At 39.6% G+C, this 17,203-nt stretch overlaps 1 protein-coding gene across 12 annotated transcripts in view; it reads left to right on the top strand.

The window, feature by feature from the left end:
- The window catches only part of ERC2 (ELKS/RAB6-interacting/CAST family member 2), a 505,832-nt gene that overhangs the window by 21,568 nt on the left and 467,061 nt on the right, over nt 1-17,203 (top strand). For all 12 annotated transcript variants that reach the window (XM_083727002.1, XM_083727012.1, XM_083727004.1 and 9 more), the window contains exon 2: nt 877-1,689. In XM_083727002.1, coding sequence (XP_083583128.1) covers nt 1,033-1,689 — 657 coding nt within the window. In that variant the 5' untranslated portion in view covers nt 877-1,032. The remainder of the gene's footprint in view (nt 1-876; nt 1,690-17,203) is intronic.

Genomic DNA, 17,203 nt, shown 5'->3' with positions numbered 1-17,203 from the left:
AGCCACTTCATATTTAAGCTTCTGCTTATTATAAGGGCAAGCGCATTGGTCTGAGATTTTACTTCCATGCTCACTGTGTACATATCTTACAACTTTGAGAATGTTTGAGAATTAGCACAGTCCAAGAAGGCTAGGGAAGAGCCAGAATAGTGCCTGCTGTTAAAGAGGGAAGAAGACTGGACTGTAAACACCTCAGAAGTTATAAAAGCAAACCACATACACACATAGTATAAAAAAAAAAAAATAAGCAGTGTGGAACGGGCATTTTGTGGCCCTTGTAAATAAAAGCACCAATTCTGCAGATTGAAGTGGCCAACTGGGCCCATGTGGGGTAAGGTGATTCTTTTAGTAAACTGGTCACAAGCTGTTGAGAAACCCAGCCAGATGGGTAGGGTATAAATAATAAATTAATGTTATAAATTATTATATAATAACATTAACATCTTGATTTTGACTTAGCAAATTATTATGAATAATGTTTTTTCCATGGCAAAGGCACTTGCAGTATGGTGATTTCTAGGCACAATCCTTTTAAAAATATTTGGTAATTCTTTATTTCTCCCTTCTGTCTTTCTTAAAAAAAATTCCATTTGAGGCACAGAGTTAATCATGGAATCTAGTGCATGTTCTAGCAATGTCAAGTCCATCTGCCTTATCTGTGTATTTGTATATGGCATTCTTACACATAAAAACAAAAAGCCCTTTGGCAATAAAAGTAACTATAACATACAGAATTCTTCTTAGTTTGAAAATGTGCTCAGAAGGATAGTGCACTATTGTAATTTCATAAACCCACAGTTAAAATGAACCTGTACTTCCAGGTTTTGGCATTGTCAAGTAACTTTTAGTAATCTCTAATTATATTTTTATTTTCAGATCTTCAGCCTAGAGAAGTCATTTTAAGGAATTCGTTGCCTTTTGGAAGAATGCTGTGAAGCAGCTTGCCAACAATAGCAACTGGAAATAGAGGTTGAATAACCCACTTAAGTGTGATTAATTTCGTATTAAGTAGTACCTCACATTAAAATAAAAATGTATGGAAGTGCAAGAACAATCAGTAACTTGGAAGGCAGTCCTGCCAGATCCCCTCGCTTGCCAAGATCTCCTCGGCTGGGCCATAGGCGAACAAGTAGTGGAGGAGGTGGAGGGACAGGTAAGACGTTATCAATGGAGAATATCCAGTCACTTAATGCCGCCTATGCAACATCCGGACCAATGTACCTGAGTGACCATGAAGGTGTGGCATCCACTACTTTCCCCAAGGGCACAATGACTCTTGGAAGGGCTACAAATCGAGCTGTGTACGGTGGTCGAGTGACAGCTATGGGGAGCAGTCCTAATATTGCTTCTGCTGGCCTTTCCCACTCCGACCTCCTTTCTTACACCGATCAGCATGGGGGGCTGACCACTTCTGCACATCACCACCACCACCAGATCCCTTCTATGTTGAGACAGGTAAGGGATAGCACCATGCTAGATCTACAAGCTCAGCTTAAGGAGTTACAGAGAGAGAATGACTTGCTGAGGAAAGAACTGGACATCAAAGATAGCAAGCTTGGCTCTTCCATGAATAGCATCAAGACCTTCTGGAGCCCTGAGCTCAAAAAGGAAAGAGTGCTGCGGAAAGAAGAAGCGGCCAGAATGTCCGTTCTGAAAGAGCAGATGAGGGTTTCTCATGAGGAGAACCAGGTAAGCAATTGCAAATGAAAATAATGGTATGCGGAAAAGGCAACTGATGCTTAGCTTATTGTGGTCTTCTCCAACCTGGTCTCCTCCAGATATTTTGGACTACAGCTTGCATCAGCCACAGCCATTGTGGACATGCTGGCTAGGCCTGATAGGACTCTTAGTCAGCTGCATTATTGTGTAGTGATGGCCTACGGGTGGCATGTTTTGGCTTTGTAACATAATAATTCCCTGTTGCTTGTTTCTAACTGGGAAGAAAGTGCACCAATAGGCTTCACTTCATTCAGAATTTCTTTGATCCAGGAGTCTTCTCCATTAATAATGTGGAGAATGATTGTTGGTCACTAGCTATTTTTTTTTGTATTTTCAGGACTTTTTGCAATAATACAAATGCGTTCAGGAAACTTTACTATAGAAACATGTTATATATTTATCAGAGAGAGGGGGCATAGTCTAAAGATAGACCAGTAGGTCAGGGGCTTAATTTACATTAAACAGTAGCCCAATACTGTTTATTACAGTATGCAGTAAACCAACTATTATATCCTTATGTTTTTGTGCTTTCTCTGTTATTACCCCCACCGCACCCCAGCCCGAACATTCTGGGCCAACTGCAAAAATAATTCCATTAGAGCTAATATGTAACAGTGATATTCCTTAAAGACATTCCTTAAAATAATAAAGCAGATTTCGAAGAAGAGCAACTAATAAACATCATTCTGATTTTTAAGGTACTCAAACATGTTGCTGGACCTCAAGTTGGCCCCAGTACTGTTAAATGCCAGCTATTGATTTCCTTATGCAAGATAATTGGTGATTCATATTTCCCTTTGCAGAGAAGTCAATATCTCTCACTAGGTTCTGAAGGGGGTTAATAAGTGCTCTCTTGTAAGGAAAAGTGTCTGGTATTTGAAATAATCAGAACTGGAAACTAAAAATTCATGAAGCAATCATCTAAGATTCCTCATAGAAGGAAGAGAAAATGAAGCTTGAGGGAATCATATTGCCTGCAGTTGGATATTTTTGTGACCATAGAGGGAGGAGGATGATGATGATGTTGGGACAGGATACGGGACAGATATTTCACATGACACTTTAGATTGGTGAATACTGGTGGTGGCATTGTCAAATTTCCTTGCTTCACATTGATACCTTATGAACTGAAAGTACTCACACACTTTGTTACACACAAATGCTGTTATTCCAATGATTCTAGTGTTTTACCAAGCTTTCATAGGGCATGTGTCTCTTTCTGTGGCATTGTGCATTTAGGAAGTAAACTAACAGTGGATGACTGGAGGAATTTAGGCTGGTGCTATGGGAACCTTTTCGCCTGCTGTCCCTGCCTCCATTCCTGCTATCATTCCAGCATGGCTGGCTAAGAAACTAAAGCAGTTTGCCAAATTAACCTTTAAGGCTACAGTTGGGGGTTATAATAATTTATGAGTGATTTTTCTTTTTAAATCACATATATTGAAAATGCTGATGTGAGAAGAAACATGAAATTACATTTGGGTAGTTGATTTCTCCTTTCTAGTTAATTTAAGATGACAGAGATTTCCCCCTCCCCAATGTATTATTTTAGATTCTCTAACTAATTTGCAATAAGTATAGAAAATGTGTATTGCTTCAAATTTGTTTCAAAAGATGTATGATAAGTTTCACTTGTGGGTAGGTAAACCAGTTCAGTTTTGGAGGAGAAAATGTTGCTGATATTAAAAGGTATTTTTGCACTATAATGTAATTGGTTGCGTCTTACGAGTTAGGAAGACGCAGAGTTAGCCCTGAACCACTATAGCAGTTTTCTTCAGTTACACATGGTGTTTTGCATGCAAATGGCTGATATTCACCAGATAATTTATTCAAATAAATTAAACATTAAGGGTTGTGTCTGGTGTTGGTTATATTCATAGTAGACACATTAGAATTAACAGAAATGACTTATCTTACAAGTATTAATTTCATTGTGTCTACTTTGAGGAGAATATAGTTGGATACAACCCAGAATATTATTTTTTTTTGTGATGCTCTAGTTTCTTCTTTGTAATATATTTTCCCATTAATGCTTTCTTTATTCCATGCAATCAAATCCTCTTTTTATAAGTGAAGAAACTACAAATGTTTTTTTAAAATCCTGTTTATGTGGAGATGGAAGAAAGTATAGAAATACATGTTGACTGAGATATGTTAAATGGTATGCATGCAAAACATATATAAACGGTAGTAAACAAATAACATAATTGTGCAATCCTAAAACTATTGTAAAGTTAGCTGAGGAGCCTTAGGCAGCATGTGTGTTGCTATGCAGGTGGAAATGGAGTCACACTGGCTGAATGACTCTTAATGCTGCCAGAGGTCCTCCAGTATGCCATGGGAAGATCTAGCACTATAGATGTTCTTCCAGTGATGAACATCTGGCACAGAGGGGAAAATTGGGGCATGTCTGCTGGTGTGGCTATGCCACATCCAAAGCCCTTTTGTTTCCATGACATGTCCATGAAACAACATGACTATGCCAGCTCTGTTGCCAGTGTAGACAATTCCAGAGGGAGGAAAGAAGAAAAAACTGTGTCCCCCACATCTTCCTCACTGCCCATAGTGAAAGAGCAGGGCAACGGACATGGCAGTCCCTCCACAAGTGGATGTCTGGGATATCTCCCCCCCGCCCCTACTCCTGAATGTAATGTGTGTTAGGATTTCTCTGGAAAAGTCGTAAGCACCTTAGAAACCAACTTCTGACAAATTTATTGGGGCATAAGCTTTCATGGCCTAGGAGTCTCTTTCCTTTATCAGATGCATGAATCCTTTGGCAAGTGGATGTAAAGGGAAAAGAATGTAAAACTTGGAGTTAATGAGGCTGAAATGCAAATTGGAGCTTAACTGTATGCAAAATAAGCATGATGACCTGACACAACTGCACTAATTAGTGATAGCAGACATATCTTAGCATTGCAGAATAAATTAACCCCCATAGTGGGACAGGAAACCACTGTGAAGAGGAGTAGTAAGGCAGCTCTTTTACATTGGTGTTTCCTTTTGAACTTTGTTTGTTCAAGGATTGCCACCTTATGGTCATTGATCATGTCCTGGTTGGTTGAAGTGTTCTCCTACTTGTTTCTGAATATTGCCTTTTTTTTTTTTACGTCGTACTTAGTTTAATTTATTCTTTAACATAGGAAACGGGCACTTTGTCCTTTGCAGAATGCAGGAAGGCATTTCTGGCAGATGAGAATATATTGCATTGGAAGAGAATGATCCCCTGATGTTGCAACTCACATTATTAGGCCCTGTAAAAGTATTCCTTTAATAAGGAGAGAGTTGGCATTTATGTTTGTTGTAGGGTCCGGCCCCTGTGTCTGTATTGCTGGTATATAGCCACCTAACTGTCTTAGGTTGGGTGTGGGCATCTGTACGTATTGCCAAATAACTTCCCCCTTTTCCTCCTTTACCCCTTTCCACCCGAGGATTATACTTCATGCATCGGATGAAGTGAACTTGAAGTAAAGTGAAAGCTTGTGTCACAACATGTTAGTTAGTTTTTAAAGTGCCATAAGACTTCCCTGGGTTTTGCTGCAACAGATTAGCATAATAAAAGCATGCATGCTTCAGATATCCACCTTGCTTGGGCACAGGTAGCTTTTAAAACATTATCTGCCTCTTGCTTTGGGGGGCGGGGCTTGAAACTGCCTTTCTCCTGAGTTCAGCACAAGATGGATAATTATATTATAATGCGTGGCTATCATTTCCATGAGAACTCCACTCAGGGGATTCTCCTGCTGGTGAAATTGGGGGACGCAATTTCCAGGGAATGTTCCTCCCCCTGCAGCTATTGTGTACATCCACCATGTGTCATGGAGAATGTGCACATAATCTTCCCATGAAGAGGCTATTGTGCACATATCCCAACCAATAATCTCATTAGGCCTTTGGAAATGTGTATTATCTCAGTTGCATTTTGTACATTCTTTGGGCCTTATACACATTCTCCAGTCAATACGTTTACTCTCCAAGAAACACACCCTGTTCTTCTTTTTCAAATTCAGAGGTGGGCAACCAATGGCCTGCAGGCCACTCCCACAGATCACTGAGGGGAAAGAGGGCATGGTTTTGCTAATGCCAAGTTGATTCTGTTATAAGCACTAAACTGTTGTTGTGAAGGGTCACTGTTCTTATTTTGAATATTACCCCAAAGATGGGAAGGGTGCTGACACTAATCACCATTGATACCACAGGAGATGCAGTAGATGTCCACAGTAGTAAATGCAATAACATTACACGCACCATTCCCCATTGTATCTGGCATGCTAGAGGGAGGTATGCATCTCTCTGTGTGTAAAATGGGGGCATGGTATTTTCAAAGTAACAATATTAGTGATATTAGTGCTTTCAGAAAATGCAGTTTTAATAGAAGAGGAATATTAACATAGTTCCACTCAACAACTCGGATAGAGAATAGGATTCTCCTTCAATAACTGAGTTACAAGTGTGAGTTTATTGCACAAAGAAGCCCTTGTCTCGAAAGCCCTTCAGCCAAGATATCTTGAAATTTCTATTGCAATTGGTATCTTTTCAAACTAGTTAAACTCCTGGATTGGAATCATATTGTGCCCTGCCATATATCTCCAATATTCAGTCCCTATCTTCCATTTCCACTTACTGGCAAAATATACTTGTTTCTGCATTCTTTCCCATTCAAAGATGTATTCATTTCTGATCTGATGAGGTAGCAGGGAGGGCAGGGGATTGGATGTGTTGTAAATGCTGCTGTTGTAAGCACCTACCTTCATAAAGGGTTTTTTTTTTTTTTAAATATATCTATATATATACTTGGAAAAGGCTCTGTGACATTAAAGATCTGTCAACCATGGCAGAAAAGTCATCTTCTGTGTTTTCTTAATTAAGACACACATGCCAGAGGCCTTAGAGCAGACAGGTAGCATAGTGAATTGGTTTAAGCTCTTGGTATGAGTTGTTGCTCCATCACTGTGTAAGTAATAGAGTGGTTAATCCCCAAGGCCCTCTGTGGCCCTCCAGATGTAGTTGGACTTCCCGCACTCTTCAGTCCCAGTAAGTTTGGCCTATGGTCATCCTTAGTTGTGAACCGGATACATCTTGGGAGCTATGCCTGGTCTATCCCTAGTTGAAGTCTTCAGAGGTCCCTGGGACAAATATAGTTCTTGCTTGCTCACAGCACACCTTTTCGTATGGGAATGGTTAGGATTATTGACATTCTGGATTCCTGAGTCCACATTTGAATGCAAAATTAAAGAAAAAGAAATATACAAGTTTTAAAACATTCTAAGGTCTCATGCGCAGATGGTGTGAATATTTGCCCTCTGCATTTGTTCATTGTTCTTGGACATCATTCACTGGAAGAGATATAACGCGTGAAGCTTCCTGCTAGGATTATAGAGAAAATTCTTTAAACGTTCTGATGTTGTCAGAATTTGGGTTGCCAACTTTTGTTTTCCTAAATTCTGGTGCACCAGAGTGATTGCTTTTGAATATATGAAGCCTGACTCTCCTTTATGAAGGGAACAGCCTGGCCTTTTGTGGAGTCTGGTATCATGTGTTTCACCCTCGGCTTGGCTGTCTGCAGTGCCAGCAGCCCACTGTTTTTGGACGAGGTGTCTGGAAGTTGCCAGACTGAGTGGGAGACCGTGGCCTGTGATACATGGTTCATCTGTTTGCAGCTTGAAAAACAGCAGTCACCACTCTTACTATGGAGAGAATTTCCACATTGGCAGCACAGTATGTGTATGTGCATTTGGATTTGCATCCAGAGAACAAAGCATTTGCACTAACCAACAATAAAACAGCTTAGCTGGTTTTCTAGTTTTGCGTCTTCCAGTTCTGGCAACCAGCCATGAAGCTAAAATTCTGGCCAGTTGGCAACCCAACTGAAAGGAAGATTAAAAGTATATCTAGACACACGAATTAATGAGTGCAATACTATGCATCACTTTAAAAAATATTGTACTGCTTCATTACATGAACACTTCACATTATTTATTATAAGACATGCAAAATACTGTTATAGGTCAGGACAAAAAAAAATCCTGGGTAAAATTGACTGGATTACTGTCTGTGGAAACATAATTTTCGTTAAGTAATGTAACTGTTGGCTTTACAGGTGATTTCTTTCTTTCTTTTTTGACATATTTTATCTATCTAATTTGTCACACTGCAGATTATTTTACCTTTTATTTTTAATTTTCTTGTATGATGTCATTTGTTCTGTGATTAATAAAAGATAAGTGAGAAAAAATATCAAGTCATGTGTAATATTTATAGCTTCAATGGTAACAGTGCTTCTTCAGTTTGACAGTTCACTGATGAAGGAATAGCAATAAATTACACTGTCTGTAGTCACATGGAACGTTTGATCTGTAAAATAATGGATGCAAATCCGGCTAAACAACAAACACCATATCCAATTCATGAAGATATGTAGCACAATAGTACAGAAAATGTTGTTTGTTACAAAATTAAGATGAGAATTCTTTGCTTTCACCATGCTCTTGTGCAAATTTACCCAAATGTAATTCTTAACGTATGGCATTTACTCCCAATTGAGTTTAGGTTTGCAACCATAATGATACACGGGAGTTTGCAACTTAATATTGCAACTTAATATTACACCTTTTTCTTTTGAGTAGACATGCATAGGATCACAGTGCAAGTCATATGCACCATAATCCTCTGCAGGTTTACTCAGAAGCAAGTTATTTCCTAGTATGCGTGTTTAGATATGCAGCCTTAGGAACACAGTGAGGGTTGTTTTAAACTTTTACTCAGTGTAGACCCATTGAAATTAAGGACCATGACTAACTTGGGTCTATTAATTTCAGTGGGTCTACTCTAAAGGAAAGTTAGTTCAATTAATACAATCCTGATATTTTAGGATTATGCAATCATCTAGTGTTTCCTTGTAATACGGAAGAGGAGTACAGGGTCCATTTTTATGTGGTATGCTCTGTTTACCAGAGGGATGGAGATGACATTCCTGATTGCAACATCCTCTCCAGAGGGGAGGAGTCATCCATCTCTCCAATCCTGCAGCAAGGGAAGGGTCTTCATGTCTCTCTGTGTGTCTGAGAGAAAGACTTGCTTGAGTGCTTGTTTTGTGTGAATTTTTCCTTCGCCTAGTCATCTCCTTCATCCTGTTTGCTAGATCATCTTTCGGAGTGAGTTTTTCCACTGTGTTTTCCTGTTGGCTGCTCCCCTCCCCACCTCTTCATTTTTGCTTCATTCTCTTCATGTTTCTCTCCTCCTCCCTGGTGTCTGGGGAAGGAAGAGTGTAGGGGGTGCCTGGATTCAGCCCCAGTTGCTGGGCAGGCACAGGAGAAGACCATAGACGTGACAGGGCCAGGAGCTTGCATTTCCTGCCCTTTTCTGGAAAAGGCGGGAACGCCATTTTGTTTCATCAACTCAACATTTCTCTTTCAAACAAGTTTTCTAGTTCTTTGGTCAGCTTTACATAAATCCAGTACTGTATGTATTTGTTTGTATTTTGTTTGTGTGAACTTGTTTGAGATTGTTATGGATTAAAAAAAATCATTATTGTTTCTCATGTTAAAATCTCATGTTAAGGTAAATACAACTGAATGACTGGCACCAAATGTTCTGTTCTCTGCTCATTGTTTTAATTTTATTTTTGTCTTTCGAAAGTTTTTTTTGCACTTAATTGCTCATTTTTAACTTTCTGTTGGATTGTATTTTCTTTATTCCATTCACTTTCATTCACTGAAACTGAGGACATTTTAGGTAAGTAACATAATCCATTTTACGTTTTAGTGTCTGTGTTCAGAATGTGGAAAAAGTGAGTGCAAGTGTTGGGGAGACTGTGGTAGTTGATGTTGTGTGTTAGTAGTGGTGCTTTCATAAATGCATATTTAAGTATAATGTTCTGTGGCTGAAGTGCTCATAGATATGTGGAGTAGATTGGTTTTTGAAGTATTCAATCACTGTAATATAAATGATCAGAGGTGGGTGGAAGATAAAAATGGGTATTCTGAATTTAGCTGCTGTTTTGGTATGTATGAACCTCCAATTAGGAATGTTCTCAATGTTGTTTGTAGTCTAGGCAGCTGAGATTGTTTTCACTTAGTGTTCAAAACAGCAGACTATTGTCCCATGTGGCAAACCACATCACCACAGCTTCTCAGAGAAAATGTTCCAAACTGATTCCTCCTAGGCTGGCTGTTGGGTTCTCCTGGACCAGTAGGAGTATAGGAAAGCTTCTTGTTTCAGTAGAGCTTTGCTTGAGTACCTGAGGTCTGGCATGGCTTGTCTTTCTAGTCTTGTTCTTCAGTTCTGCTTCCTGACGTGCCCTCTGATGCTGACTATCTTTGGTCCTGACTCCCAATTCCTAGCTCCTGACTCACGCCTGATTGCTGCCTGTGGCCTAATCCTGACAACCAGGATCTTCGGAAAAAGTCCTTTATAAAACCCTCTTATTGTTTCCCCTCTGTATTGGTTCTGTGCACCACATGCACCACGTTGGTGATCCCCAATATACCTAAAAAGATTGGCGTCTTTTTAGGATGAAATATGAGGATCTGTTATATTAAATTATTTTCTGAACATTTTATAAGAATACAGAAAAGTTAAAATTTCAGGGTAATCTTATGAAATATTTCACTGCCAAATATTCCAGTGTATACATCAAACAGGCTTTCTTGTCACTGGTAAATTCTCTTTATTCCCTCCCTGTAGGTCTTTGTGTGATAATACAATAACACATTCTTTTCAAGGTGCAAGCATCCCCCACCCACTACCTTTTCCACCTGGGGGCTCTGCTATTTGAAGAAAACAAAAATTACTCTCCCCTCTCCCACTCTGCTGAAAAAGAGGGAGAAAACTGTAGAACTATTAAGTTGCTCCCATCTCATTATAACTTCAGAAATTTTTACTGCTTCAGACACTTCCCCTCATTTTAGTTCTCCTTCCTTGGTTTTCTGATTGGTGTTCCTAATTTTTCTGTCATGTAGTTGACAGTGCCTTATTCAATTAGTTTACAGTAGAGGATTCTACTGTGTATGCTGTATCTGATGTACAGAAACCTTTATGGTGGAACATTAGTAAGACTGTGCACACAATTTTGAAAATGTATCCCATATGATATTCAGTCGACGGATCTAATACTTCTCTCACATTAACACTCAACTTGAAAGAACTGAGTTTCTGTCCATGATAATATCTCTTTGCAGTTCAGGACCGTAGGTATTTAAAAGCTTCCCATTGTTTGTTACTTATCCCTTGCTGAGGATATTATATTGAATTCCAAGTGGTGATACCTTGGATATATTAGTGGTGGTCTGTTATATTTAGAAAATCGAGCTGAATGGTGTGATACTGTTTTATATGTGCTATCTGAACATGGGGACTATTAAGACCACTGAGGTAGACCGAATATAGTTGAAACAAGTTGCTTGTTATATGTGAATGGTTGTCTGTTGTATCAAATGTTTGTGTAACTTATAGTTCTATATTTTTATATTCTACATCTCAACTTGTTTTGAAATAATTGACATGAGTTCCTGACTTGAGAAACAAACTGCTCAAAGAGTGAGAATTAGCCAGATCATCACAGTGAACAAGTTTTCTTATATTTTGTCCTTAGAGTTGTTGAGGAATAAGACTTAGGGGAAGGGCCATGGTTTGGTAGCAGGGCCTCTGTTTTGTATGCACTAGGTTCCATGTTCAATCCCCAGCATTTCCAGGTAGGGCTGGGAGAAACCCCTGCCTAAAACCCCGGAGAGCTGCTTCCAGTCAGTGTAGACAGTACTGAGCTGGATAGACCAATAGTCTGACTCTGTATAATACAGCTGCTTGCATTTCTTTGAATAGGGCTCCTCTTGTCTGTCAGCTCTTGTGTTTAAAGGTATGCTTCATTGCAGAACTGTGTATTGCCTTAACGCTGAAGGGACAGTCATGATTCCTGTCCGTTGCTGGATCAGACCTGTCTATGTTTTTGCTCAGAAGTCTCCATCAGTTGTGCTTTCTCTTGTAACATTTGTCACCGTGCTTGCTATGTTATTTGTAGGGCCAGCTAAGGTTTATTGCTTGTAGCAGAAGCAAAAGACTCTCTTAGAAGGTTTGGTTTGTAGCATGGAGGATGAATACTTCAGTCTCAGATTTCTTCCCAGTATCTGGCGTAGTCTTGTTTTACACAGTTTTCTATAATTCCGGGTAGAAATTTGTTCTTGGTGAGACACCCTAAAGTGAAGATGAAGACACTACTTTTGCCTCAGGAAAACACTAAGGCAACAAACAAACAAACAAACAAACAAACAAACAAACAAGCAAACAAGCAAACAAACAAACAAACCCTCTTATTTTATAGAGAGAGAAATGCCTGGATTTAACTGTGTCAGTGTTAAGTGTTCTATTCTGAGTCACACTGTGGTGAAGAGAGGGTGTATTCTCAACCCCTTAAAAATGAAATTAAAAGGTTATGTTTCATAGCAAAAAATCCCTCATCTTCCTGTTGGATAACTTACTAGCTTTTTCGCTTTCTGGGAAGAAACAAAAATGTTAATCTAAAATTCCAAAATCCTATGCAGACTTAATTAAACATGCTTAAACCCACTAAAATCAATGGGCTTAAGTATTCTCTGCTCAGGTTTGAATTGTAGCCCTATTATATTTGATTATAAATACAAAGTACTGTTGATTTCTTAAACAGTAGTCTGGACTAAATACTACTAAATAACTTGATAGAAACCATTAACCCCAAAATTTAGTGCAAGGCCACTTGTGCAAGCCGTTTTCCTTCTCCCCTTACTGTGTGTTGTTGTTGTTTAGTCGTTTAGTTGTGTCCGACTCTTCGTGAACCCATGGACCAGAGCACACCAGGCACTCCTGTCTTCCACTGCCTCCCGCAGTTTGGTCAGACTCACGTTTGTAGCTTCGAGAACACTGTCTAACCATCTCGTCCTCTGTCGTCCCCTTCTGCTTGTGGCCTCCATCTTTCCCAACATCAGGGTCTTTTCCAGGGAGTCTTCTCTTCTCATGAGGTGGCCAAAGTATTGGAGCCTCAACTTCACGATCTGTCCTTCCAGTGAGATCGTGTGTGTGACCATTCCCCAAACCTCTCTGGATGAGAAGCACCAATGGACAGAGGAAATAACTTGAAATTGGGCAGAGGAACTTTGTGAAGCCTTTGGATGCCGTCCAGTGTTTGGATTGTTCTTAGAAACTCATTAACTTAAAAACTTGCCAACAAACAAGTTGATATTGGTTGAAGTCATTCTGTTTTTAGGGTTGTCTGTAAAAGCCTTCATGTGGGTGGGCTTTCATACCCAGCTCCCAGGTTACAACCTCAGGTACAGGCTAGTGGACATGACAGATAAGAACATGCAATATGTGCTGGCAAGCTAATGAAAAGTGGTATGATTGGATCTTTCTAGATGCTGCAGAATTGCATACTCTCAGAAAGACTGTCCATTACCATTTAGACTCTGCAAACGTAAACCCTTAGTGTGAGTGAAATGCCCTTATTGTTTTTTGTTCAGAAAAGTTTGCTTTATCTACCAGTAGTAGTAGTTATTATTTCACAGAACAAAATAAAATATAAAACTGCAGTTGGGAGACCCTGGTCAATCTTCCACATTGTCACACACGATGCAAATAAAAGATCATTGCTTAAATGGGATTTTTGCTGCATTGTGAAAATGGCCACAGGTTGCTGCTTTTCCTATTACTGGCTTCTTGTCAAGCAGATAAGCAGGGTGGAGACTATTGTGAATTCAAGCTCCCCCCAAAATTCTGAAGATTATTGGGAGAAAGTATGACATATGAGTAGGAAAGAGAAATATTTTTGTTTGCCTTCAGCTGAGGAGTATTTCCTGGTTACTTCTCCCACTGTTTTGCTTTTGTTTAAAAGAGATTGGCCTGTTGGAATGTATTGTCAAGATAACAGTATTCTAGTACTAAAATAAATAGCTCTGCCAAGTCACAAGGCTAATTTTCTATACTTGCATTACTTGCTTGTCATTAGTTATGCAGCTATAGGGATGCTACTATTATGTCTATATTACTTTTCTTTTTAATCTTTTTAAAATTGCGTCATTTGATTAAAGAGGTAGGCATGCATAGAAATGATAGACCAAATAATATATTTCAAATTGTACTTGTAAATAAAAATACAACCCAGGGTTCCCTTTGCTGTCTGCTTACCCATCCATAATAAACACTAAACAAGCCTTGGGCGAGAACACTGCCCTTGATAACACTGAATGGAATGTATGGATTGTAATAGCTGGTAAACAAGCCCACTCAAATTATTTTTTAGGAAATACATCACTGAATATATTTTAATAGACAGATATTTATTTTGCATTATAAATCTACAACCTAAATGGCTAATTTGATACTAACAGCGAATTTCTGTTGAGGACTGATCACACTGAAATAAGAAATAAGAAATCTTCTGATTATTTCAGAAGATTTAGTAAATGTAAAGTTCAGCAGCAAAATCTGCTCTTCAGTAGTGTAGAGTGGCCTTTTTGATTACATAGGATTAAAGGTAAGAATACTAAAAAGGCATCTATTATTCATTGTGCAATACTAAAAATGACCTGAATTGTGTTCTGATGTGAACTGGAAAGTCTAACCTGCTTTTTGTATTGATTTTTCCAAATAACATGAAATAACAATCCTCCCAACCAACATTACCCCCTTCCTACACCGCACCCTCCAAGAAAGTCTCATCTGTTGAGAAAAGATGGATGAACCTTGGTGGAAGATCCAAAAAGGCAGCATTAGTTACTATTTAGGTAATAAGTAGTAATAGTTAAAGGTAAAGGGACCCCTGACCATTAGGTCCAGTCATGGCCGACTCTGGGGTTGTGGCACTCATCTCACTTTATTGGCCGAGGGAGCCGGTGTACAGCTTCCGGGTCATGTGGCCAGCATGACTAAGCACTTTGACGTGCTTTCGAACAGTTAGGTTGGCAGGAGCAGGGACCGAGCAGTGGGAGCTCACCCCGTCGCGGGAATAAAACCGCCAACCTTCTGATCGGCAAGTCCTAGGCTCTGTGGTTTAACCCACAACGCCACCCGCAATAAGTAGTAATAAGTAGTAGTAAAAGAGGAAAGAGATCCACCAGTGGTGCAGAAGAAGATAACAAAATGCCTCTTGCTCTGATCAAAGTGATTGTGTAAATAAATATCAAACTCCTGCTTTCTGTTCAAAAAAGATCCTTTGAAGGAAGGAAAAACCTCTTCTTCACTGTAAAATAAATATCTGAATTAAAATTCAATAAACAGTGTTATAAGAAACTGAGCTTATAGCAGTCTATACCAAAACAACTAGGCTCAATATAAATGATTATATAAAGCCCTATCAGATGTAATCTTCATGTACTGGACAAATGTGTTAGGAGAAAACAGGGCTCTACCCTGAAATTGTGTGGCTGGCTAGCTCCACTCCCTGTTGTTCAATTGTACAGCATTAAGGGCTTGTCCTCACTTCTGCTTTCACCACTTGTTTCTCCCAGGGAAACCCACTATTTACCATTGAATCTGAGCAAATATCATTTGTGTTTTTCATGGATCAACATTTGCTTTGATTCAGTGGTAAAGAGCAGGTTTTCCCAGGGAAAGTGGCAGGGCAAACGGAAAACCACTTGAACCCATGCCTGGAAACCTCTTGGGTCCATTCTTTTTAGGCACAGAGCAAGCAAAGTGTGGACGAGTCCTTAGTCTGCAGGGGGAAAGAGGAAGCATTCACACATACAGTTGTATGCTCAGAGGCACCAGCCCTGCACACTGTTTGCTTACTTTTTTGTTTCAAGTCTTTGCATACTGGTTTTCATAAAAGATTGCAAAAGGTTTACAAAGGAATTCAACACAATTAAATAATACAGTATATCAAACAGGTAAAACATCAATATCCGTAAAATAAGATTCCACTCTTACAAATTCCACATCCACTAACACTGCAGTACAGGCAACTCTCCGTTTGTGCAGGGGTTGCATTCTGGGTCATTGTATTTGTTGGCAGAGCACGTGTAGGCTTGCCCTATTCATCCCCACCCTGTTCCTGGGCTGAAAACGGCACACATGTCGGCAGTTGCATGCCAGTTGAACGCATGCAGAATGTACACTGCCTGTACAGCAACCAACCTATACCTGCACACGTTCACCCACGCCCCCCAAACACTCTCCATCCCTCTCAAGCATTAGTGGTCCCATCAACTACCAACCCTAGTCATACATTCATACTGTACATTTGGATAGCAGGGGGTGCACTAATTGGAAAATGCAATGCCAAACAGAGTAAAATAGGACACATTGTCGCCCTAATGGTCATTAACCTACAGGGCCCATACATCAGTTTTAAATAACAAGGCATCTTTAAAATGCCTGTTAACATTGACAAGGAATGAATTTTCACCAAGTCAGTGGCCCCTTTTTTAGTGTAATTATGCTTTTATCTTACAAAAACCTGATGACTGAATGACATGAATGATAGCATTCTGAGGACCCTCGTTCTTTTATAAACCCATAATTGTGAAAAGTCTGGGGTTGTGAGGTTAGGTTTTTCTCTCCTTTTATGTAAGCGACAGCATTAGCATTAAATAAATTCCCATTCTAGATATAGAATTCTTCTTCTATATCTAAATGGTGAGATGAAAAAACAAGCAGTCAACTAGGTGGAGAAGACTGGAAGAGATGTCCTCTCACTTACTACATGAAGAAAATAGGTGTTGCAGCATTAAAGAGTGACAGAAGTTTAGACACCAGTGATACTGCAACACTTGTAAAGAAAAAAGGGGGAATGGCTGAACTGTGCAGCAGGAACAGCTGAATAATGATTGTACAGAAACAGACAAGGCACAGCATCCTTTTAGCCAGGTTTATTAATTGATATGGATTCCTTGTGCAGTCATTTTTGTTTTCTACTACCCAAATCCATATGACTCTGTGTGTGGAGCCCTGGCATATATATGAAGCCTGATTCATTTCAAAGAAAGAAGCCCATCTATGCCTGCAAAGGAATGGGTATAGAATTTGGAGTCTTCTATTTAAACTCACATGCCTGAAACACATGAGCAAATTTCTGTTAGTTCCATGGTAATCTCACAGTATCCCACCCATGGCCGTTTCCTTGAAATGGTTTATTCACTTCATTAGCCCTTTCCACACATTCTTCAGGCATCCCAGGAACACACGCAGGAGGGGAGTGGCATCGCTGTGGCACACTCCACCCCTGTATTGAGGGCAAGATTTGTCAGGACTACACAGCTGTACAGACAGAGTGTTCTCGCCATGCATTCTATTGATTTTTCTTCTCTGCACAATCATAGTTCCCAAATACTCTGAGACAACCTGCTGTGTGTACAGTTACTAGTGTAGAGTTGTCTGTGCAGGGTTCTTTTCAGACTTTATAAAGAGAACATTTAGGTCAGGATCAGAGCTGACCACTGTGATTTCCCTGTGTTCCCAGAAATGTTCTTCTCTTGCTTCTTGTTGACCTAGGCTTCTGCTCCATTTGAAGGAGGAGGTT

Source organism: Podarcis gaigeae (assembly GCF_964106915.1).
Source record: "Podarcis gaigeae genome assembly, chromosome: 2".
Lineage (NCBI taxonomy): Eukaryota > Metazoa > Chordata > Lepidosauria > Squamata > Lacertidae > Podarcis > Podarcis gaigeae.
This window is presented reverse-complemented; position numbering and strand designations above follow the sequence as displayed.